Here is a 24,974-nt window from a genome sequence, read left to right on the forward strand (position 1 = left end):
GACGCTTCCATTCTTATTTGACCCGCTGTGTTTGGACTTCATTTGGATTCCCGGTTTGTGATTTTGGATTTTCTGCCTTTCTGTTAGCAAACTTTGGCATTTGATCACAACCACGTTTTGGATTACCTGTTATGTTTCATGTTTGTCACGTCATTTTTCATGTTTAGTCATTGTCTTAGTTACGTTATTGTCATGTCACGTATTATGTTAGTCTTGTCTCACCATGTTGTTATGCTTTATGTCTTGTTACATTTAATTTTCATGTCATGTTATGTTTCATGTTTAGTAGTTGTTATGATTTTATTGTTAGTCTTGTCATGTCACATTATGTAGTTTATTCATGTCACACTTGCAAACTTATGTCATGATTTATGTTTGTTTCATGTTATGTGGTTCTGTTCATTGTTTAGCATACACTTTTTCGTGTCTTTCTGCAAACCTTGCATTCCTGCTTTCTCTCTCCCTCCCTTTCTGTCACTATGTGTTCATGTTACCTTACGTTTCTCGTACATGTCATTTACTAATTTACTAACTCTAGGGCAGGATAGGTTTATTACTAACGATTACTAATTACCTTGTTAACTTGTCAATCCTACACACCTGATTTCCATTCTCATGCTGCTCTCAAGCTAATTGTCTACACCTGTCTACACCTGCATTCTCACTATAGCTGTTCAGTTGTCCAAGTTTGTCCACTTTGTGTAATTGCCCAAGCAGTCCTCATCCAAAGAGACAACAGAGCTCCTCTTCATTCACATCTTCCATCTGCATGGCCTACCCCTAGCAAGGACCACAAATCGTGGTCCACAGTTCTCCAGCCGCTTCTGGAAGTCCTTCTGCTCGCTCATTGGAGCAAAAACCTAGTTGTCATCCAGTTTCCATCCCCAGAATAATGGACAGACCGAGAGGATGAAACAGGAGCTAGAGAAAACCCTGCGTTGCCTAGCACAAAAGTCTCCATCTTCCTGGGCTGGTTCCCTCCTGTGGATTGAATATGTGCACAACTCTCCTCCTCGGGGCTTTCACCTTTCGTTTGTTGTCTGGATTATCAGCCACCACTGTTCCCAGAGGAAGAGAAGGACATGGAAGTTCTGGCCACCCTACTCCTCGTATGACGTGCCCACCGGGCTTGGAAGAGAGCCTATATAACTCTACTCTGCCACGTGACTGAAATTAAAATGTTTGCAGACCGCCACCTTCGCCCTGCTCTCTGTTATACTGTCGGTCAGAAGGTATGACTGTCTTCCAAGGACATTACCCTCCGTTCTGTTGCTCCCAGGTTCATCAGCCCTTTCACCATCATCCGAGTGCTCACCCCTTCTGCCATTCATCTCAGCCTCCCACCTCCCCTACGCCGCATACATCCTTGTGTTCCATGTGTCCTGAGTTAAGTCCTATGTTACAGGCCAGCTACATATCTCTATGTTTTGTTGGGTAATATATTTCAACTGTTGGTCAGAGATATGCTTTTATTTAAGACCATTTTTTGCTCTGTAAAGGAAATCCCTTCTGTTGAAAGACTGCTATTTGAGTTGCAAGCTTTCTATTTCTCTTTCTATCTTTTCTGTTGCTTCCATACAAAGAGACACTGAATTAAAATGTATTCATCCCTTTGTGTATATTATAATATTCTCCACATCTGCCCTCTAAAGCATCTCACCATTTAGAGAAATTTTAATTATTTAGTAACAGTGACCACTTTATTAAGGTATTTATAAGACGTATTTATTAGACTTATTATTTTATTAGACTTGTTGGGGCGACATGGCTCAGGCAGTAAGAGCAGTTGTCTGGCAGTCGGAGGGTTGCCGGTTCGATCCCCTGCCCGGGCTGTGTCGAAGTGTCCCTGAGCAAGACACCTAACCCCTAAATGCTCCTGACGAGCTGGTTAGTGCCTTGCATAGCAGCCAATTGCCGTTGGTGTGTGAGTGTGTGTATGAATGGGTGAATAAGAAGCATCAATTGTACAGTGCTTTGGATAAAGGCTCTATATAGATGCCAACCATTTATTTAGTAGGTCTTCTGCTGCTGTAGCCTATCCACTTAGAGGTTTGATGCGTTCAGAGATGCTCTTCTACATACCACTGTTGTAATGTGTGGTTATTTGCATTACTGTCAGCTTCGACCAGTCTGACCCTTCTCCTCTGACCTCATTCATTAATAACACATTTCTGCCCGCACCATTCTCTGCAAACTCTAGAAACTCTAGTGCGTGAAGATCCCAGGAGATCAGCAGTTTCTGAGATACTCAAACCATCCTGCTTGGCACCAACAATCATTCCACGGTCAAAGTCACTTAGATCAAATTTCTTCCCCATTCTAACATTTGGTCTGAAAAACAGCTGAACCTCTTGACAACGTCTGCATGCTAATATGCATTTAGTTGCTGCCACATGATTGGCTGATAATAAATTATTTCTTAGTTCCTTCAAATGAAGGCCTCAATTAAGGAGCATGCCACTACACACCTAAATAAAAAAAACAAGAATGCGGTAAGCATTAAAAAACCCTGCTCCCCCAAATTCCTCATACAAAATGTTCTTATTCCTATTGGTTCATGGCACTCTGGATTTATTTTAAAGCTCCTGACTATAAAAGGGAACTGAAGTTCCTATGGGAAAGACCATAGATTTGAGCATCTTTGACAGCTTTGACATCAATTCATGGCTCCATTCCTGGAGCCAGCAAAGCTTGTGGACTCAGTAAGATTAAACAAACATTCCAGGCATAGCCAGTGTTTAGATAAGTCTTAACTGTTATTGTGAATCTGTGTTTTATCATTTCAATGCATTGTGTTAGCTGTATGATTATGTGAATAGGTTCGCGTATGAGTTAAACTATGCACATAGCCTCTCTTTCCTCACAGCTAACACTCTAACATAACCACCCATAACTCTAGCTAACTACTACTAGAGCTACTTTGACCTTTCCTTTGTTCAAGGGACTCGTGTGCTTATGTGCGCTTGCAGTCACACTCATGAACAAACACCGGCCATACCTTATCCTACCTGACTTCCCGTTAGTTAAACCCTGTTAATGTTCTGTGTTTGTACGTTTGTTTAATACAAGGTTCTACAAGCACTTCACCATTTACTTTGTAATTTAGTGTTTTCCAATTCTGAACATTCCCTGGTGTAAATCTGAAGGCATTCCTGTAGTTCTGTATTGCACAACATGATTCCACATGTGCACATCTGAAAGGTCTCCAACAAAACACTGTTTTGCATCAAATTCCCCACCATAAGTGTCCTGTTCATAGCCATGGATTATGATAGGATTTGTAATTGCAATATGATCTCAGTAGATCTTCACCCTTATACTGTGTTTTCCATTCACCCACAATTGAGTAAGTCCAGTTTTACTGTCCCACATGTCCAAGCAAAATATACATAATATGTACAAGATTAATATAATATATACAGAGAATACTGTGGTAGCACATGTAAGTAATCAACAGGTAGACAACAGGCATTAATACATACAATACATTGTTATGGAGACTGTGGTGCCAGGAAGGGAAAGTAGGGTGCTGTCCACCAGGTGGCAGCACTGGCCCTTCATGCAGGTATGGCCCCAGCTGTGAGTAATTCATTCATCAATCATGGTAGCTGTGGCCAAGTATATTGTTATGAGAGTGACAAAAGAGGCCTGGGTTTTCAGTTCAGGGGAGAGCTACATTTTGGGATCTATGATGTGGACACTGTGGCAACACTATTGCAGTGTCTCTGTTTCCCCCCTCAGGAATCTTGAGGTTGCTAGATTGGCCTTTTGTTCTTTTTTCAGTTTGTCTTTAGTAAAATGCAACTTGGTTTCTGTGTCTGTTCACCACATGTGTTGACCCAGCCCAGCACTACAAGAGCACTGCACTACAAAAGATATTTAGAGAAAACGCTGTAGAATATGTTTTTAGTGTTACCACCTCTTGGGTCTCCTGGTCCCCAAGTGGCATAAATTCCCATGCCAACAAAGTTTTGGACTCATAAGTCATAAATAAATCAGCAAAAAACATGACATTTCAATGTGAAAAGTATGGTTTTTCCTTTGAAACCCTTGTTGAATTTGACATCTTATATGTGCAATTTCCAGTAGTGGGAAACATGCTGGAGATTATCTGGAACCAATCATTTTGCCACTGCCTAATTTAGATAAATCAACAGAAGTATTCAATTAATAGGTTTTTGTTTTTTGTTACATTTTAAAGTATATTCAGTGTGCACCATGAATAACTCAAGTTTTTTACTTTTATTTTGATGGTACACTCATGCCCCTCAAATTATTAAGTACATTTATTCAAATGACAAGACAAGCTGAATAGCCTATTGCCGTCAAACCTTTTTTAAAATGTTTTTGTTATGTCTTTATTTAAGATTAGTGCAAACTTCAGAAAACTGAATGTTGATACTTGATGTACAATTGGTTTTCAAGAGGCCACTGAATCCACTGAATTTATTTATTTGACACACATGATGAACATCTTCTTCTTCTTCTTCTTCTTCTTTCTGTGCCCTGTATTTTCTGTGCCCTGATATCTCTGCCTAGTTTTTGGACTTTATCTCGATTACTCTTCTGATTATCCCGTATGGACCTGTCTGCCTGGATTTCGACCATTGCCTGTTTATAGATAACGTTTTGGAACTGCCCCCATTAAAACCTGCCTTATTCACATTATCCCTGAGTCTGCATATGGTTCTCTGTCCAATACTTAACAGAACGAACTAGCCATTTTTAGAACCAGCAGACTCGAGGGCTCCTAGTTGGACTTAATCATTCCTTCCACTGCCGCCCCTGGCCCTGGCGCCACCTTGGACTCCAGGCCACTCCAGGTCCAGAAAGAAGGACCCTCGTGCAGGCCTGAGACCCCGTGCCCGCCTGGGACCCCAGCCAAAGCTTCACTGTCGCCTCAAGCCCCGTGAGCGTCAGAAGCTTCGCTGTGAAAGTGTCATATTTATCATTGTACCAGGTCAGGTTTGCATCTGTTCACTTAGATATTAATTGTAAAAGGCTTTTTGACCAGGTGTGCCCAAATTGTTGCACACTACTGTAGAAAGGAAGAAACCAGGAAATGAATCATGACACAGAGACACAAGATGTTACAATCAACACTGTGCTGCAAGAGGTTGGTAGATGACATGTAGATTGTATTATTATTGTTATTATTATTATTATTATTATTATTATTATTGAAAATCATATTTTTATTATTGAAAACCCTTGGTCAGGGTTGTGAACAAGAACCCAATGGTCACTCTAACTGAGCTTCGGAAATCATTTGCAGAGATGGGAGAACCTGCCGGAAAGACGACCATGTCAGCAGCATTCCATCAATCAGGCCTTTATGGTAGAGTGGCTAGATGTCAAAAATGGCAATTTGATCCATTTAATTAAATCTTCAACACAATAATGTGTTCAAAAAGAGAGGTATCTGAATACTTTCTGAAGCAACTGTAAATACACGGGTGACATTAGGCACAGAATGTAACAACTATGCTTCTAGGTAATGGGCATCAGTACAGGCATTGGTATGGTGGGCAACAGATGACAGATGGGCTGGTCCAGTGTAGGGAACAGTGAAATCATTCTTTAGGAAAACATGTTTTCACTGAAACCCAGTCAAGAAAGGAATGAATACCAAAGGACTGGATTCCAGGCTGGGGTGCAGCGTTGCACAATCGATGTCCACGTCTCCCTAGCAACTGCATAAATAGTAAATGTAAAAAAAACCTGCTGCTGTTAGTAATTTATTTTCCACATGGAGATCTCAGGATAGCAATCTGGCTTTAATAAATAAATCTACATAGGACCAACACAGGAATTCCTGCTGTGCTTAAAGTAGGAGGCTGGGTCAATTGTTCTTATAGCACATTCTCTGAGGTAATGCCTCTGCACTCTGGTATGGCACTTGATGTGAGGGGTCAAGGGCAGCTACTTACTTATCACAGTAAGCCAATGATACAGCGACTGATGAGTAAGCCCAGACCGAATCTGCAGACTTTTTCTGGATTTTCTGTGCTGTCTCAGGAGGAAGATCTGCAGGGTGAATATTCGCTCCAGAATTGTACAACAGTCAGTCACTACATTAATCAATGTGTTTTGAGCAAAAAATGTATTAAGAATAAATGTGCACATTGTTCAAGAGATGGTTACAAATGGCTGACAGTAGAAAGGCCATCGGGCATTTGGACTTTAAAGACATGCTGAAATTTAAATGAACTTTTTCCTAAATTTTGTAAATTCTTCATAACCATATGAACACTTCTTGAAGTATATATTACAAAAAATGTTAATGTTTTTTCTATCAACTTCCATCAGCCTATATTGAAAATTCTAAGAAAACAAATTCAAGCACGGCAGAATTTGGCTCATGTGGCAATAATTGCAACAGTCTCCTTGCAACATTACCCAACGTTCAGGTTCAGACAGAGATGCACTTTTTCTTCAATATGAAAAATTAAAAACAACCAGAGAAAATTATTTTGAGAAATCCAGTGGTTCCCAATCACGATCCTTATGAGGATCATTCCAAGTACATCATTTTTGTCCACTATAGTGGACAGATATTTAGAAGCCATTTGTAAAAATGGAATATGTGTTTAGATGCCCAAAACACCAGTGGTTGCACTCTCTTGAGTCTTGCCTACAATTTGATATGAGCTATGACATCATACATTCGAAATGGCAGTGAAGCTTCGGACGCTTGCAGGGCTTGAGGTGTGGACACATGGCCACTCACACAAATAATTTGGTAGAGCCAAATCTGCTTTGTTATAATAGGTTTAAGGAAAAATATGATCAGACTGAAACGTGTTGAAAAACATAATTAAGAGCCTATTCATTCTCCTAATTTGATCAGTTTAAAATTGTGTCACCCTTCTTATTTAATTGTTTGCAATATGGCATAATAAGCACAGCAATGGATTCGTATTCTTCATGCCAGGCATAAGTATTTCTGACATGTCTTAAGAGGGTAAATAATTCCTCTAGACATGAAAAGCACATAAAGTAACATTAACAGCCTTTTAATATTCAGGGATTTCAACTTTGGATGGAACAAAAACCAGCATAAACTGTCGGTTCTCGGCTTTCTCTTAAGTCTTTTTTTTTTTTAAGGCACTACCTTTTGTCATACTTTCGCCAATGTGATGATTAGTTCACTTCGGCTATCAGGTAATCAATACCCTCATGCTGACTACTGATTACAATTGTCTGCAGTGTGTGGTCTGATTGCTGCTATTTAATTCCCATGTCTCGGTTAACTAAGGCTTGTTTGTCATACTTCATACTTATTCACCACGTTCAGACTTTTAAATTTGTTTGTGCACTAATGTGAGGTGTGGACCAGTATCATTTACCCATGGGGTTCATGGTGAAGGGAGCTGAACACGCAGCAGGCCGTGATCTTCTCAGGGGAATTTGTAGGGTCCACATCATCCGCACATTCACGTTTTTTCATTTTCGCATGGGGGAAGGATCGTCTGGGGCTAGAGACACATGGCTCGAAGGAGTGTCGTTCCATTCCAGCTGTCAAGGCAGGGTTGTGATGGTGTTTCCTCAATAACACATGGGAATTGACGATAAACAGGGTACAATTGGCCACCAAATAGGGAGGACAAAATTCAACATGGCCTGCTGATATAGTCGCCTATAGACATTCACGAACAGTTAAATAAAGTCAAAGGCATGTATTTCTTTAAAAGTAGCCTAGTGAGACGGGTGCGTGGGGGTTGGACCCAAAATGCACGACTCAGAAACAATAGTAATATAAAGACCCCTCAGGGCTTTATTCGGGACGAATCCCAGGAGAGTAGTCAACACAAGCAAAGTCCATACACGTAGATCCAGCCAAACAAAAAGTAAACAAACAAAAAGCACGGTGCCGAGGGAAGATTCAAACTCGTAGTCGGTAGACGTGCAGGGAGGTCCGGTAGCAGGAGAGCTGTCAGCGGGGCAGATGAACAGACGGACGGCAGGCAGAGGCGTAGTCGTGGACGAAGCGGGAGTCGAAACCATGAAACAATCAGCGAAGCAAAAGTACAAAAACGGTAGGCGAGGACGATGGTCACAAAACAGAAATCAATAAACAATGGTCGGTAAACAGGCGTGGATCGTAACGTGTAATCAATGGTAGTAAATGCTCAAGAGTTGCGTGGTGAACAGAGGCAGACAATTTCGCAGTGAACAGTAGCGCGACTGGGCTATAAATGCGGGTGTAGACAGGTGTAGACAATTAGTTAGAGCGTAGCAAGGAAATGGAAAACAGGTTCGATGGATGACAAGTTTAACAAGGAGATTAGTAATCGTCAGTAATAAACCTATCCTGCCCTAGCATTAGTAAATTAGTAAATGACATGCACGAGAAACGTAAGGTAACATGAACACATGATTAGTGTGTTAGTTTCTACCCAATCCTGATCTAGCATTAGTAGTTTTAGTAAATAGACAAATGGAAACAATTAGGGAGTGAATGACAGAAGGAGAGAGAGAGAAAAGGCGGAACGCAAGGTTTGCGGAAAAACATGTAAAAGTGTATGCATAAACCGTGACCAGTTAACGTAACAATAAACATGCATCAAAACATAACACAAAGCGAAACTAAGACGATAACCACTAAACATAACCAGGAATATAATCGTACGAAAACATAACTAGACATGACAAGAAAATAAATCGTAACGAGACATAACTAAACAACATGACGAACCTAGACTAACATAATACATGATAAGACAATACAAGACTAATACAAATGAATAAACATAAAACATGGCGAGACAGACCTGAAACGTGACACCTAGTGTATTTAGGCCTATTTTAATGCATGTAATTGTGAGCACATTCAATAAATGATTTTGTTTTCCCTTCTTGTGGATATCCAGAGCAGCCATACCATGTTGAATTTCTTTTCATATTTCAGTCTAGTGCGAGAGAATGAGGGAGTGTAGGGAACAGTGAACTATGCTAATTCAGAACCAAAGCAAAAATGGTAAATGCACACATTACATCCATAAGAGGCCATTATAAGAGAAACATAAACAAGAATATCCTCAGAGCAAAGCTTTTATTTATTAGCACATTTTTACTTTTGTATTGCATACTTTACAGTTTGCTTGGTTTCTGGCGACAGCCAGTTGAATGGTTTGGTTCTACAAGCACTTCACCATTTACGTTGTAATTTAGTGCCTTCCAATTCAGAACATTCCCTGGTGTAAATGTGAATGCATTCATGTAGTCCTGGATTGCACAAGAATCAAGAACATAATTCCACATGTGCACATCTGAAAGGTCTCCAACAAAACACTGATTTGCATCAAATCTCCCACCATAACTGTCCTGTTCTTGGCCAAGGATTATGCTCGGAGATGCAATAGGTTCTGACTCGATCTTCACCCTTTTGCGCCTTCCATTCACCCACACTTGAGTAAGTCCGGTTTTACTGTCCCAGGTCCAGCAGACTGAGTTCCATTCGTTTTGATTGTCTGGCATCAACAGAAAGTCATGAACCAGATTATTGATATGCACACGATATCCTCCTTTTTCTGCTTGATACAGCAAAAAAGCATTGTCTTTTGATGGTGTGGCCAGGGAGAAGAGAGTCTTTGCTATTCCATTTTCAGGGAAAGATCTCAGGCAGAGTGTCAGAGCTGAATAAGGTCCCTCCACATCAGGCGTGAGTGTTGCATAATGAGTAGTAGACACCGATAGGAAAGAAAAAACTTTCCCCGTAAGATCTGTTGGCGTTTCAGAGAGTGGAAAATATGCAATTTTAATACATTTCAAGGGCCACTGCTGAAAACAAAATCCTGAAATCACTCAAAATATTTTTCCATGAATTGTATGGTTACAGTACAAGACCTGAAATAAGCATGCATAGAATGATTCTGACATCCAACTCCTTCAAAATGTAAATGCTCTTACCTTCAGACTGTATGGCACTGCCAGTGAGCAGGACAAGCAAAAACACCAGCTTCTCCATCTCAGTTCTGCACACAAATTCTGTTTGAAAAGGAACAATCTTTTCTTGTCTCACATTTAGACCAGTGTAACATAATTAGATTCTTCCACAGAAATATACTGCTTGCTGTTTCCTTTTTTTATATATATAACAAGAGCTTAGCTTTGGCTACATTAACTTGAAAGATAATCTGCATCCATAGTCTGCACAAGATTCACATTCACAGACTGAATCCAAACAACATATTGAGTGTACTTATTTCCTTCAAATATGTACAAATCAAAAAAGCAAGGAGAACCGCCAAACTAATAATGCAAGAACATTTAATGGGTAAAATACTTACAAAAATATTTCCACAAGCAGTGTTTACGGCTGGAATGAACAAAGGAGTGAAATAGGAAGGGAGGTGTGTTCTGAAGTGGTGTGTTTGTGACGCAAGCAATGATGGTTAAGAGTGGAAAGCTACTGTGATCACATGTCAGACAAAATATACACAATTTGTACATAATATAAATATAATATATACAGAGAATACTGTAGTAGCGCATGTCAATAATCAACAGGTAGACAACAGGCATTAATACATACAATACATTGTTATGGAGACTGTGGTGCCAGGAAGGGAAAGTAGGGTGCTGTCCACCAGGCGGCAGCACCGGGCCTTCATGCAGGTATGGCCCCAGCTGTGAATCATTCATCATGGTAGCTGTGGCCAAGTATCTTGTTATGAGAGTGACAAAAGAGGCCTGGGTTTTCAGTTCAGGGGAGAGTCGGGATTTATGTTGTGGAAACTATGGCACACCTCAGGACGTTTTGAGGTGGCCAGAGTGGCCTTTTATTCTTTGATTGTGTTTTGTTCTTAGTCTGTCGTTAATAAAAGGCAATTTCTTGGGTTTCTGTGTCTGTTCACCACATGGTGCTGACCCAGTCCAGCACTACAAGACGTTGAGAAGATATTTCGAGAAAACACTCTAGAATATGTTCTTTCAGTGTTATCACTTGGGTCTCCAGATCCCCAAGTTGTATATGTGACCACAATGTTTTGGACTCATAAATCATAAATGAATCAAAGAAAAACACTGCATATTAGCTTAAAAAAGTGACATTTCAATATGAAAAGTACAGTTTTTTCTTAGAAACCCTTGTTCAATTTGACAGCTTTTATATACACTCAGTGAGCACTGTATTAGGTATTTATTAGACTTTTTTTGTGTGACTTTTTAGCCTATCCACTTAGAGTTATGATGCGTTGTATGTTCAGAGATGCTCTTCTGAACACCACTGTTGTAATGTGTGATTATTTGCATTACTGTCACATTCCTGTCTGGCCATTTTCCTCTGACGGCTCTCATTTCTGTGTGCAGAACTGCTGCACACTTCTTCTTTTTTTTTTTTTAACATTCTTAGCAAACTCTAGAGACTAGTAGTAAAATCCCAGGAGATCAGTAGTTTCTGAGATACTCAATCCACCCTGTCTGCCACCAACAATCATTCCACCGTCAAAGTCACTAAGATCAAATTTTTTCCCAATTCTTATGGTTGATGTGTCCATTAACTGAAGCTTCTGACATGTGATTGTATACATTGTATACTGCTGCCACACAATTGGCTGATTAGATCACATGAATAGGTATGTGTAATAAAGTAAAAATGTTCCAAATAAAATGAACGCCTTGTACGCAAAAACTGAGGCACAGACCTTGCAGAACAGGAAAAGGAGGAGGTTCGGGCTCGTATGCAGGTCTGGCACCTGTCCCCATTAGATCAAGCACTCCCTCCACTGGCTACCTGTCATGGCTCGCATCAAATTCAAAACATTGGTGCTAGCCTTCCAAGCAGTTAAGGGGTCTTCCCCAGCATACCTACAAAAAATCATCAGACCCTACACCCCTGCCAGACCTCTTCGTTCAGCCTCCACAGGCTGCTTGGCACCTCCCCCTCTCCGAACCTCCACCTCACGCTCACGACTACTGTCTGTTCTGGCTCCACGGTGGTGGAACGAACTCCCCGTTGAGGTCAGAACTGTAGAATCTCTCCCCACCTTCAAGCGCAAACTGAAGACGCACCTCTTCAAGCAGCACCTCTCCCTGTCCCTCCCTACCTCCCTGTGAACCTTAATTGTTGTCTTTGTGATTTACTTTATGTTTCGGTATTTTTAGTTGGCTAGGTAAGCAGTATTTGGATAGTTAAGTTTGGTCACTTTTGCTTTGTTGTTTGTTTGTTTATTTGCAAAGCAAGAGCAGAGCGTCTGCCAAATGCCAATAATGTAATGTAATGTAATGTAATTTAATTTATGACCACTTAAAAGGAGAAGCTAAAGATTAGATCAAATTTAGGTCTAAGGAAGATTGGGAGGACCCTGCAAAAGTTTTATCCACCTTGCAGGAATTGTATGGTTGCTCACAATCTTATGTTGCCTTGCAGAAGGATTTCTTCTCCAGGAAGCAGTTAGAGGACGATTCTCTACAGGAGTATACTCATGCTTTAGTTGAACTAATGGAAAAGATTGTGAGGAATGCCCCTCATGCTATACTCAACTCTGCTGTTTTGTTAAGAGACCAATTTGTGGAGCATGTCCATGACCCAGATCACCAACCTGCCAAACCAATCTGCTGAGTTAGCTGAGTTGAGGGATATGATGACAAGAGCAGCTTAATCAGCTTTCTGAGAATATACTCCTCTTGCAAAACCCTTCTAGACGGCTCCCACACCCTCATAATGGTCCTCTTATATGTAGACGTTGTCAACAGCCAGGCCTTTTTGCCAGTAGTTCTGACAATGAGAGGGTTATTCCTCAGGTGCAAGGTGCCCAGTCAGCCGGCGGAAAACTAGTGTTTTCTCTTTTGCAGAGCCACAATTCAGAAGGGGGCACAATCGGCTCAGGCCATCAAGAGCATGTAAGTGAATATGCTGTTTCGCAAATTAGGTTACAGTGCGTATTGGGGGATTCGATGTGAAGTGCCTACTTGATACAGGGTCCATGGTATCTACCATAACAAACACATTCTTCAGAAAGACTCCTGAGGCTTTCCAGTGGTTGCAATTTAGAACATCTAATGGTATAGATATTGCATATATCGGTTATGTAGAGCTTGAAGTTTGGGTAAGGTCATCCCTAAATGCGGGATTCTAGAGGTGAAAGACCCCCCTGGTTCACTGCCCACAACAGAGGTGAGCTAGGCTATTGAGGTAGGCTATTGTCTGCAATTGGCTGGCAGGCCACAGCAATTGTTGCTCTGCTGGCAAAAAGTGTCTCAGCTAATTATTTAAGCAGTTGTGTAGCGCACCAGCGGCAGCTGGGTGTGGCAGCCTCATCTACTTGTCTTGTCGTATGAAGTCGCAGGCGTACAAAGTCGAGGGTGTCTATCTGCGGGTATCCATCAAGGCTCTGAGAGTCTGATTATTGATTATTGTTTTTGCTGCCTGCCCTCAGTTCACTGCATAGGATTCCTCTTGTCCACCCATTTACCCTAGTTCCCTCCATGTTTTTCCTTCCCATTCCTCTCATCTCTCCTTTGCCCAAGTCTCAGTCAGGTAGGTGGTTTGCTCCTTGCCAACATGGCTGGAATGTATCTAACCTGATCTTCCCTCCCAGATCCACTGGTGTTGATCTGTGTGTGGCCGATGGCCACTGGAACTGCCAGTCGGCCATCCAAAAAGCAGACTTCATATCGGCCAATGCCTCCCATCTCTACCTTGATTTCATTGCTTTAACAGAAACGTGGCTCTCACAAGAGAACACAGCCACCCTGGCCACCCTTTCCTCTGCCTATTCTCTGCCTTCTCCACACACCAGAGGAGGAGGCACAAGTCTCCTAATTTCATCCTCTTGGAGATCTAGTGTCTTCTCTTCATCCTTCACCTTCTCCTCTTTTGAATTTCATGCGGTTTCTGTCACTTTCCTGTGTAAACTCTTCATTATATGATCATGTGTTACCTCTCATCTTTCTTCCATCTCTGTGTCCCCTCACTACCAGACTAGCCCATGCCTCCCTCCTCAGTCCTTGGCTTTCTGATGCTCTATGAGCTGACCAAACCAAACTGCGGGCAGCGGAGAGAAAATGGAAAAGGTCTTGTCTACCCAGTGATATAGCTTCCTTCCAAGCTCTCCTATCATCTTTCTATTCCTCTTTCTCTCTTGTTAAATCTTCCTTCTTTCACTCTGAAATTAACGCAGCCGCCTCTAACCCTCAAACAGTTTTCAACCTTCTCCTCTCTTCTTCCATTAAGAGTCACTCTGCTCTGAACAACTACTGGCCTGTCTCTCTTCTTCCCTTCCTATCTCAAACTCTGGAACGTGCAATCTGCAGTCTGTTAGAGTGGAGTGCCTCTCCTCTGTTCTCATCTTCTTTCACCTGGAATACCATGATTATGTGCTGTCCCAGGTACAACAAGAATGCCAAAAAGCTAAGCATGAAAAAATCTGCTTCTTCCAAACTGAGCTGAGGTTCTTGGGTCATGTCATTCCCAGGGTCTCTACAGATTAAGAGAAGATCTCTGTGGTCTCAAATTGGGCCTGCCCAATGAATGTGTCCAAGTTAAGGTCATTTTTAGGTTTTGTGTGCTACTATAGGTGCTTCGTGGAAGGGTTTTCTAAACTCGCAGCCCCACTCCATCACCTGGTCACTGGGATCCGCATTAAAAAGGAGTCTAGCAAGCTGATAAGGGAAGCCTGGACAGAACATTGCGAACAGAGCTTCAATGACCTCAAGCCGCGGTTGGTCACTGCCCCTGTGCTAGCATATGCCAATTTCTCCCAGCCCTTTATTTTAGAGATAGATGCCAGCCACAGCGGCCTGGGGGCAGTGCTCTCACAAGAGCAGGAGGGCAAGGTGAGGCCAGTATCTTATGCTAGTAGAACACTAAGTCGTTCTGAAAGAAACATGTCTAATCATAGCTCCATGAAACTTGGAATTTTAGCTTTGAAATGGGCCCTTACAGAAAGGTTTCGGGAGTACCTCCTGGGCCAGAAATGTGTCTGGATGGATAATAATCCTGTTAGCCACCTTAATGCCTCTAAGTTGGGTGCAACAGAACAGCGTTGGGCTGCTCAATTGTCTGCATTTCACTTCACAATCAGTTGTTCTGGCAGTACAAATGCTAATGCTGACATCTCTTTCTAGCTACCCTCCCAGAAATGTCTCTTCTGGAGACCTTGAGACAGAAGGCTGAGGAAACGCCCCACCAGGTAACACATGATCATATCTTATGGGCACGTTCTATTTTTGGTGCCGTAACAGAGTCCCAAACCAAATGGAATGTCAGACCCTCCCACGAGAACTAATGCATCAGTGGGACCATGTGGTGGAGATACATCACAAAAGTACATCAGTTGTAGTTCCTACAACTATACCAGGGTGATGGACATCAAGGGGTTGAGAGGACTACCAAACTGGTAAGGCAATGGTGTTATTGGCCAGGTCTGTATGGAGATGTTAAGCTGAATGTTACACGTTCTGTTGTGAACCCTCCCGCCAGCAAAGAAGGTGGATTGGCCAATCTATCTCCCACATGTCACCTTCTCGTACAACACCACCACCCATCAGACCATGGGTGAGTAACCTTACCTTCTTATGTTGAGGGCAGGAACCTCAACTTCTGGTTGATTTTCTCCTTGGCCGGGTCAGAGAGCCATCCCATGGGTCTGCCAATGACTGGCTGCGGGGCCTCCAAACTGCATTTGATGGTGCTAGAGAGCATGCAGCAGCTCATCTTTGGAAGGAACATAATGATCAACAAGCGGCCAGTTGTCAGGGAAGGTGAATTGGTTTATTTCCAAGATAACAGTGTCCGAGGCAAAGCCTAAACTCAAGATTCATGGGGCCCCGCCAAGGGTCTAAAGGCTCCTACAGAGGGTGGGGCGGTGTTTTCTATTGTACCTCTCGATGGTCAAGTTCAGATAAAGCATGTTCATCGTACTTTTGCTGTGTTATGTTTTAGCACCGTTTTTGTGTTTTGTAGGCTTCCCGTGCATGCTGTAGCAGCCAGAATTCAAGTTCAGTGTTCTTCGTGAACTTAATTGCTAACTACTGGAGGTATAGTGAGGTTTTAGTCTAATCTTGCGTGTGGTGCTTCCCTTTCCCTTGCACCACATAGGACTGGAATAAAAACAGTGTAAAATGTGGAACAGGTAAAACAAAAATAGTTTGACATAAAATTGGAGGCAAAGTTATACAATTATAGGAGAGATGTTACTGTCTAGGATTATCAAGGAGCGATTTATTTTCACTATCCTGTGCCAGTCCAAAAGAAGCTGAGGACGGAAAGCACCTGACCATTTTCTGGAAGTAAGCTATGCTTTAATCTTCTATTAAATACATTTAAACGTAATGTAAAGAGAGTCTAATGCTGTCTTTACGTCATATCGGAATGACCGAATTACCACCTTCCGATTGGGAAAAACAGTTCACGTCAACCTCAGAAATAAAATGTGAGGCAAAAAACAAAACATGGTATACAACATTCCACTTGTATACCATGATGTATGAGCGTGAACTCGCTGTTATTGTTCGTCATTTGAATATGCTTTTTCCATGCTCCAAATCGCCTAATAGGCTAAAGTAATGTAAGGAGAGGCCAGACATATAAACTACAGCCTAAGCAGGCTACGCCCTATTTATAGCAAACTTTTTACATGTTTTATTGAATTTATATTAAACCCAACTTAAGCATTAATTAATCAGGATTATCGGAATGAAATGTCATCCATTTTCATGTTGAATCCAGTTGCATTTTTATATGATATGAATAATAATTTTGCCTCTCAAAATCAAAATCAAATATAAATCCATCCATCCATCATCTTAACCTGCTTATCCTGAACAGGGTCGCAGGGGGGCTGGAGCCTATCCCAGCATACATTGGGTGAAAAGCAGGAATACACCCTGGACAGGTCGCCAGTCCATCGCAGGGCACACACACCATTCACTCACACACACACACATACCAATGGGCAATTTAGACTCTCCAATCAGCCTAACCTGCATGTCTTTGGACTGTGGGAGGAAACTGGAGTACCCGGAGGAAACCCACACAAACACGGGGAGAACATGCAAACTCCACACAGAGAGGCCCCGGCCAACTGGGATTTGAAGCCAGGACCTCCTTGCTGTGAGGCGGCAGTGCTGCCCACTGCACCATCCGTGCCGCCCCTAAAATATAAATGAATGGAATAATAAAGGCACAAAGCACACTTTACAAATGTGCACTTTCATTTCAGCGCACAATACGAACAGCTGAGACCACTAGTGAAGTTCTTTCGGCTCCTACAAAAAAACTGACATCTGAAAACTTGATAAATCCCACAGTACTTGATAAATCCCACAGTGCATTTTTCTTCCACTCACGTTTGATAAATGAGGCCCACTGCATGCACAAAATAGTTTTTGTGCACGTAACACGTTGTTTTGTATTTCCTTTTGCTTTGTGTGTGGGTGTGTGTGTGTAGGCTTGTGTGTGGCATCACCAGCACGAGTGTCTATGTAGGGACCTTTTCACCTGGATTCCCCACTCACTCCATGCTGGTAACCCTCTGGCTGCGGTTTGAATGTTATTTTAAATGTGAGGTCTGGCTTAATAAAAGATAAATCCTTTTTGTAATAAAACCTTTTTTTATAAGCATTGATATTTATTACAGCTCTTCCATTTAACCCAACCCTAAGTATAATAAAATGTTTTTTTATTACATGAAATCTTCAACTCTGCTTCCTCTTTGGTGAATCACAAACTTGTGCCCCAGTTGTCCGTGAAATCAGCCTCATACGTGTTCACTTCTTTGGGTGAAATTCCCAGAGTGGTGTAGTCGGTCAATTATAGTTTTTATTTGCCCCAGTTACACAAGCATCCTTGATCGCCTTGGAATCTTGTGATGGTATTTACTCAGTAACAAATGGGAATTGACAATAAACATAGCAAAATACTACTGGGCCTGCTGATACAGTAGCAAATAGACGTTATTTTATCACAAACAGTAAAGTCACAAAGTCAAAGTCTTTATTTAAAAGTAGCCTATTGCATTTAGGCCTATTCTAATAGCTCATGAAGTAAGTTCAGTTGTCTGGCAGTCGGAGGGTCGCCGGTTCGATCCCGCCTTGGGTCTGTTGTAGTGTCCCTGAGTAAGACACCTAACGCCCAAATGCTCCTGATGAGCCTTGCATGGCAGCCAATCACAGTTGGTGTGTGAGTGTGTGTGAATGGGTGAATGAGAGGCATCAATTTTACAGCGCTTTGGATAAAGACACTATTTAAATTCCAACCATTTACCATTTAAGCACATTTAATATATCATGTTGTTTTCACTTCTTCTTATGGATATCCAGAGCAGCAATACCACATTGAATTGCTTTTCAGGAAGAACGATTTCAGTCTAGTGTGAGAAAGAATGACGGAGAGAGACAGAGAGAGATGTTTTAGGTTTATTTTTAATATGTTTTCTTGCATAGTACTGTATGTTGTTTGTTACAACCTGCCTAGCAACATTCCCAGGCCAGTGGATAAAGATATAACATCATTAAGACCTAATTAACTATGCTAATTACATCCATAAGAGGCCATTAGAAGAGAAACATAAACATGAATATACTGAAAGCAAAGCTTTTATCTATTTATTTTTAATTTTGTATTGTATACTTTGCAGTTTGCTTGCTTTCCTAATAACAGCCAGTTGGTTCGACAAGCACTTCACCATTTACATTGTAATTTAGTGCTTCCCAATTCAGAACATTCCCTGGTATAAATGTATAGGCCTTCATGTAGTCCTGGATTGCACAAGGATCAAGAACATAATTCCACATGTGCACATCTGAGAGGTCTCCAACAAAACATTGATTTGCATCAAATCTCCCACCATAACTGTCCTGTTCTTGGCCAAGGATTATGCTAGGAGTTGCAGCTGCAATAGATCCTGTGTAGATCTTTGCCCTTATACTGCGCTTTCCATTCACCCACACTTGAGTAAGTCCGGTTTTACCGTCCCAGGTCCAGCAGACTGAATTCCATTCGTTTTGGTTGTCTGGCATCCCCAGGAAGTTATGAACGTTATTATTGACATACACACTATATTTCCCTTTTTCTGGGTGATACAGCAAAAAATCATTGTCTTTTGATGGTGTGGCCAGGGAGAAGAGAGTATATATTCTTCCATTCTCAGGGAAGGATCTCAGGCAGAGTGTCAGAGCTGAATAAGGTCCCTCCACATCAGGGGTGAGCGTTGCATATGCAGTATTAGACTCTGATGGGAAGGTAAAACCCTTCCCTGTAAGACCTGGTGGGGTTTTAGGGAGTAGAAAAAGCTATTATAATACATTTCAAGGGCCACTGTTGAAAATAAAATGAATCCAGAAGTGGCATGAATGGTGCATGTATGCAAAGAATGATCATAATAATCCATAATAATTACCTTCAGACTTTGTAGAGCTGCCAGAGAGCAGGATGAACAAAACCACCAGCTTCTGCATCATCATAGATCCTGCACAAATTCTATTTGAAAAGAAAACACATTTTGTGCCTTTTGTTGTCTCACATTTAGATCATACCAGTTCAGTTAATTTCTACCATAGACTATATCCTTACTAGAGCTTAAGTTTGTCTACATTAACCTGAAATAGTACCAGTAGTCTCCACAAGATTCACAGTCACATGTTGAATTCAAACACCATATTGAATGTACTTATTTTCCTCAAATATATTCACCTCAGCCTTTTTTGTCTCACTTATACCGTATACAGGTATAATTTGGGGGGCTGTGCAAAAAGGATCAGCTCAGATGTTCCTCATCTACTTACCAACCAAATAACTAAGCACCAATGAAAACTTATACACCAACCAACAGGGATGCCAGTACCAGAGGGGCCTCCCAGGTAATTAAGGTGGTGATAACCCCACTAGTGCTGCTAAAGGTACAATAGATAATTTTGGACTTCTTACAGTCAAGAGAGGAATAGCAGCCACAAACACCTTCAAACCACAACATTGTTTATCCCTCCCCCTTCTCTGTAAACATGCTGACGTTGAAACACCATTGGCTGTGGAAATTAAAACCAATTTTCAACCAATGAGCTTGAATTATTGTACAGTTATACAATGTTTTGGTACAGAGTGTTTATTTTTAAGACTAAAACCCCTCAACATGTCAATAAGCCTTTCTCAATGATAGGAAGGGACTTACAATGGTATTGTAACAATGCTTTAACACAAAAATCTTACCTATTGTAACTTTATTGCATGCTCAGTGCCACCGGTGCGAATATAATTTCACAGAAGACAATTACAACACAGACAACTTAGAAACACAACATTTCACAAAATAAAATAGCAAACCTAAATAGCAAATGCAACATGTCAGAAAACATATGAGCAACATAGAAAACAACAACAGCTCATATAATACACTTACAACTTTAAGAACACAACAGCAAAAACAGAAACAACTCAACATTTCACATAAACTGGAAAGGGTAGGCACTGGCAATTTCAGGCCTGATTGTAAAGAATTGTTGTCTATCTATGTGAGGAAAAGTACTTGAGTCTAACACATCGTATCGGAGGGTTGCGATGCATTTGGGAACAGCTAGCTAGACTATTGTGAATATATATACCTGCACCTGGCTTTTTTTCCAGAATCAATGATGGGTGTAGCTACTGATTTTGTTATTTTCATGCGAAGAGGCAAGAAGTTGTGTTGCAGCTGGAGTCAATCATAGCCAATACATCTGTGGGCTGATCAAGCTAAAAAATGCGGAGTGGATTCCAGTGCATTACGACCACTACAGAGACTAGTAGCCAATGCTCAGTCTCTTAATAATAAACTCCTCCTGCTGCACGACCATATAATGAACAACAGGCTTAGTATTATGTGCCTAACTCAAACCTTGCATCAGCCTGGGGTCTACTCAGCCCTTAATGAGGCATACAGTACACTGCAAAACGCCTGCAGCTCCAGCCATGGTAGTGGTCTTACCATCATACACCAAGCTTAGTTGAAACTTTATTCCTGCTTCTGCCTGAAATATCTTTTTTTTAATGTCTCAGTGTTCGTTTTTTTCTATTGTTACACACATTTTCTGAAACCATCCTTCATGTTCTCAAAACTCTAAACAAAAAATACAATACCATTAACCATGGTGGAAAAACTACAAATACTCCCTTTGCTCTCAAAACAGCCTCAATTCTTTGTGGCATGGATTCCACCAGATGTTGAAAAGATTCCTTTGAGATTCTGTTCCAGTTTCACATGATTGCATCACAAAATTTCAGCAGATTTGTCATGCTGTGAATATCCCTTCTGACCACATCCCAATGGTGTTCTTTTGGATTCAGATCCGGTGACAGGGAAGGCCACTGAAGAACATTGAACTCATTGTCATGTTCATGAAACCAGTTTGAGACAACTTTTGCTTTGTGACATTATCATGCTGGAAGTAGCCATTAGAACATGGGTACATTGTAGCCATGCACATGGTCAGCAACAATACTGAAATAGGCTGTGGCATTCAAGAGATGATTGATTGGTATTAACAGGTCCAAATTGTGCCAAGAAAACATTCACCAAACCATTACATCACCGCCACCAGCCTGGACCTTTTACGCAAACCAACAAAATGTCTGTTGGCATGGTCTCGACTCAAATAAATATTAAAAATAAAAATAATACCCAAATCAATTGTAAAATGAAAACGCAAGCTAATGTCCTTGAGCAATAGTTCAATTTCCATGCAAACAAGCAACCGGTTAGCAAGCCCAAGTACCCTTGCTCATATAAGTATAGCAAAGTTACATGGAAAGACAGAGAGGAAGGGGCCATACCAGGCCGACCAGAGTGCGGAGATGAGGAGACAGGTGCCTCTCCAGCTTGTCATCCAGCCCATTTTCATACACCTCAGGGGGTACAAGCCCACCTGTGGAAGGGGGGAGGGGGATGGGTGGCAGTGTGCAGGATCAGAAGCTATTTGTCCAAGTGTTCTTTCTGGCCAGGACATCTGGGGCTCAGCTGGACTTTACCAGCTGAAATTCTCACAGCACATACTTTGCAGAAACACCACTAAGAAGGTTCAACAGAGAATAGACCAAGGAATGAAAACTCCTTGGATCCCACTGGAACCAGTTAAGCTGTACCGTTATTTTGGGATGCTGATTAGCATGGGCCTTGTGAGGTGCCCTGAGACTCAGGACTATTGGAGCCATGTGAGGTACTACAGCTTGCCTTTCCCTCACACAGTCTGCTGTAGAACCAGGTCTGAGGCAATCTCCTGGGTGCTGCACATCAGTGACCCTAATACAGATGGAAAAAATGATGCACAGAGGGGTATGACCACCTTTTCGGCACAGTTTGGCACAATTTGATAACCAAATGGGCTCGCCTGATGAAAACCACTGAAAAACCTGATTGGCTTGAGATGTTACCAAAGGTAGCATGTTCAGGAAAACAATCCTGCTTCGTCAGTTGAATTAGAATGTTAATGTTCTTTTGTGTATTCTAGTGTTAGAGCCAATATTCCTGCTTTGTCTGTGGAATCGGAGACGAGATGTCTTGTTTGTCTTTTGTTATCACTTTTCCATCCCGGTCCTAGGTAGGTGTCTCCCTTGCATTATGGGCATACCTACTTCTTACTTCTCATAATCAGTAGGACGTGAGGTTGAGTTTCACTGCCGTTTGTTATTTCCTCACTTGATTCAGATTAAACTTCTCGACCGTTTTATTGGTTGGCTAATTGCCAGGGAGTTATTTATTCCCTTTCTTGTTTACACCTTCCTCCTCTGGGATGTATCCCTTGTCTCTAGGGATGCCCCCAGAAAATGTTAGTGGTTATCTCACGTCTTGTGGTTAACTTTTAGAACCCAACTCTGTCGTGTTTGGTCCTCCAACCCCGCTCCCTGACACTTGCCTCTTTGTTTGGCTTCTCCAACTATATCTCACCCGCCATCCCCTATAGATTTTAGCACAGCCCCAGGTCCAGAGTAATAGGTTTCATCTGATGTTCTTCACAGACAATTGCCTGAGAAATTTAGCCATTAAATATTAGCCCTGTGCAATGCATTTTTCAGTTGGGTGCAGGGCTGAAAATACTGACGACAGTCAGTTGTGCTCTGGTCTGGATTAATCCCAGTTTAGATTGTATTTTTGATATTATTTAACTCTGTCTTGTTTTTTATGTTGTCTTTGTAAGCTGCCTCCGTGTCTATCTAGCTAACCTAGCAACTGTGCAGTCCACAGGGTTCAGGGTTTATCCTGAAGCAATTTCATAGGTCTACGGTGTTTCGAGCGACTGGATATTGGTGTGGAGAAATGTGAATAAAATATAATGGCAAATGCTAAATATAGAGAAGCATAGCACACCATAAGAACTGTCAGAGATCATCAAGTGTGCTTGAATTTTATCCTCCATTAAAAGAGGGCATGGCTTATGTGATGTTAATGAAGGGAACAAATTAAAGCTTCTCTTTTTGTGATAAAACTTCTAAGGGTGCAGCCTGTAGCCTAGTTTTTTATTAGGTAGACCTGTATATCAGGTTGTTAATGCAAATATGAGCCAATCATGTAGCAGCAAGTAAATGTACAAATGCATAGATGTGGTCAAGAGGTTCAGCTGTTTTTCAGAACAAATGTCAGAATGGGGAAAAGTGATCGAAGTGACTTTGACCGTGGAATGTTTGTTGGTACCAGACAGGGTGGTTTGAGAATCACAGAAACTGCCGATCTCCTGGAATTTACACACACAACAGTCGAAGGACAGTCGAAGGACAGTAACGCAAATATAACAATGGTATGCAGAATAGCATCTCGGAACACACAACGCGCCAAACCTCTAAGTGGACAGGCCACAGAAGCAGAAGACATCAAAAATAATTCTAATAAATACCTAATAAAGTGCTCACTGAGTGTATCTTTAGAATACTGTATGTAGTTAAGACTTGTAGTCTACTTGCTCTTCATACAGTATGACTGGTGCAAGCCTGCAGAAACTAGGGCATAACCATCAGCCTTATCAGCATGCCATACACAGGTTAACAGATTCTGGAAAATAAACTACTTCCTCAAAGAACTGAACCTTGGCATTCAGGTACCCTAACAAAGAAAAAGATGAAAGATATCGTCCTGCCTGCTTTAGTTGTGCTTAAGATATTGTTATTACTTTTCATGATACAGACATCAACAAAATATCAAATTGCAAAAGATCAAAATCACGACTGCACTGTACGATACGGTCAGTCACTTCCCTGTTCCCCTTGTTTTCCCTGTATGAAAATGGGAACTTTATGCTTTGTTCATCTTTTAGAAATTGCTGAATGTGACATGACAATAGAATTATGTTAGAGGCAAATACTCAGATTTCCTGTTTATCAGATTAACAAGCATTCTCAAATATCCTTAAACACAGGGTGTCTCCTTAAACACAAAAGCACACGCCAGAAATAAAGCTATGTCAGTGGTTTTCTTATGATATGAGCTGCTCACATTTGATTTAGTTTTTGTGGACTTTGCTACCTGCCAAATAAAACATTTACAATCTGTATAGATACTATGTCATTTCATATTGGTGACACAGCCTCAGAATACTGCAATGTCACAGTTGAGTTGGCCCATTTAAGCTTTCCCTCACGATTACTGAACCAAATGACAAAATAGACTGACCAACTACATGAAACACAAGGCCAGAAGAGTCACTTCACATGCGTGACACTACAATGTCAGACATCAGAAGAAAAGTAGGATTACTAACTGTGTACGCTCTGCCAATACTGCCCACAAACGGTAAAGATAAGGGCAGAAATGTATTGGAAGAACTGCCTGGATGTCCATGTCCATCAATAGACGGAGCCGCTTCACAGGATGAAGTAGATTTAGTCAGTACTGTAGAGTCAAAAAAAACTATTGACCATGAATCAGTGGACCACTGACTCTGCTTAAGTCTATGAGACACCAGCATGAACTGAAATGTACATTACTGACTCTAAACCTCACTGCATACCAGCCTCATGAGGCCTGCAGTTTCTGATACTGCAGAGGCTCTTCATATTACAGCTTTAT

General features: G+C 41.4%; 3 protein-coding genes across 3 annotated transcripts in view; all 3 read right to left on the bottom strand.

Moving 5' to 3' along the window:
- Positions 1-7,754: 7,754 nt before the first annotated feature.
- Positions 7,755-10,357, bottom strand: LOC133122376 (C-reactive protein-like). Its single transcript, XM_061232338.1, has 3 exons — positions 10,293-10,357; positions 9,913-9,990; positions 7,755-9,725 (listed from the first exon to the last, which is right to left on the bottom strand). Exons 2-3 carry the CDS (start codon positions 9,968-9,970, stop codon positions 9,094-9,096), a joined length of 690 nt encoding a protein of 229 aa, XP_061088322.1. The 5' UTR covers positions 9,971-9,990; positions 10,293-10,357; the 3' UTR covers positions 7,755-9,093.
- An 8,240-nt stretch (positions 10,358-18,597) lies between these two features.
- Positions 18,598-19,407, bottom strand: LOC133121231 (C-reactive protein-like). Its single transcript, XM_061230433.1, has 2 exons — positions 19,347-19,407; positions 18,598-19,211 (listed from the first exon to the last, which is right to left on the bottom strand). The coding sequence occupies exons 1-2, from the start codon at positions 19,405-19,407 to the stop codon at positions 18,598-18,600; spliced, it is 675 nt and encodes a 224-aa protein (XP_061086417.1).
- A 2,311-nt stretch (positions 19,408-21,718) lies between these two features.
- Positions 21,719-24,974, bottom strand: part of LOC133121232 (serum amyloid P-component-like) — a 46,696-nt gene continuing 43,440 nt past the window's right edge. The window contains exon 3 of the mRNA XM_061230434.1: positions 21,719-21,843. Within this exon, the coding sequence (XP_061086418.1) occupies positions 21,719-21,843 (125 nt within the window). The remainder of the gene's footprint in view (positions 21,844-24,974) is intronic.

Source organism: Conger conger, chromosome 2 (genome assembly GCF_963514075.1).
Source record: "Conger conger chromosome 2, fConCon1.1, whole genome shotgun sequence".
NCBI classification, from domain to species: Eukaryota; Metazoa; Chordata; class Actinopteri; order Anguilliformes; family Congridae; genus Conger; species Conger conger.

Excerpts from the sequence above, each read along its gene's own strand:
- LOC133121231 (XM_061230433.1), bottom strand. The coding sequence starts at position 19,407 with ATGATGCAGAAGCTGGTGGTTTTGTTCATCCTGCTCTCTGGCAGCTCT. Across the intron at positions 19,212-19,346 it reads CAGCTCTACAAAGTCTGAAG|GTCTTACAGGGAAGGGTTTT; the intron begins GTAATTATTATG and ends AAACCCCACCAG.
- LOC133122376 (XM_061232338.1), bottom strand. The coding sequence starts at position 9,970 with ATGGAGAAGCTGGTGTTTTTGCTTGTCCTGCTCACTGGCAGTGCCATA. Across the intron at positions 9,726-9,912 it reads CAGTGCCATACAGTCTGAAG|ATCTTACGGGGAAAGTTTTT; the intron begins GTAAGAGCATTT and ends AAACGCCAACAG.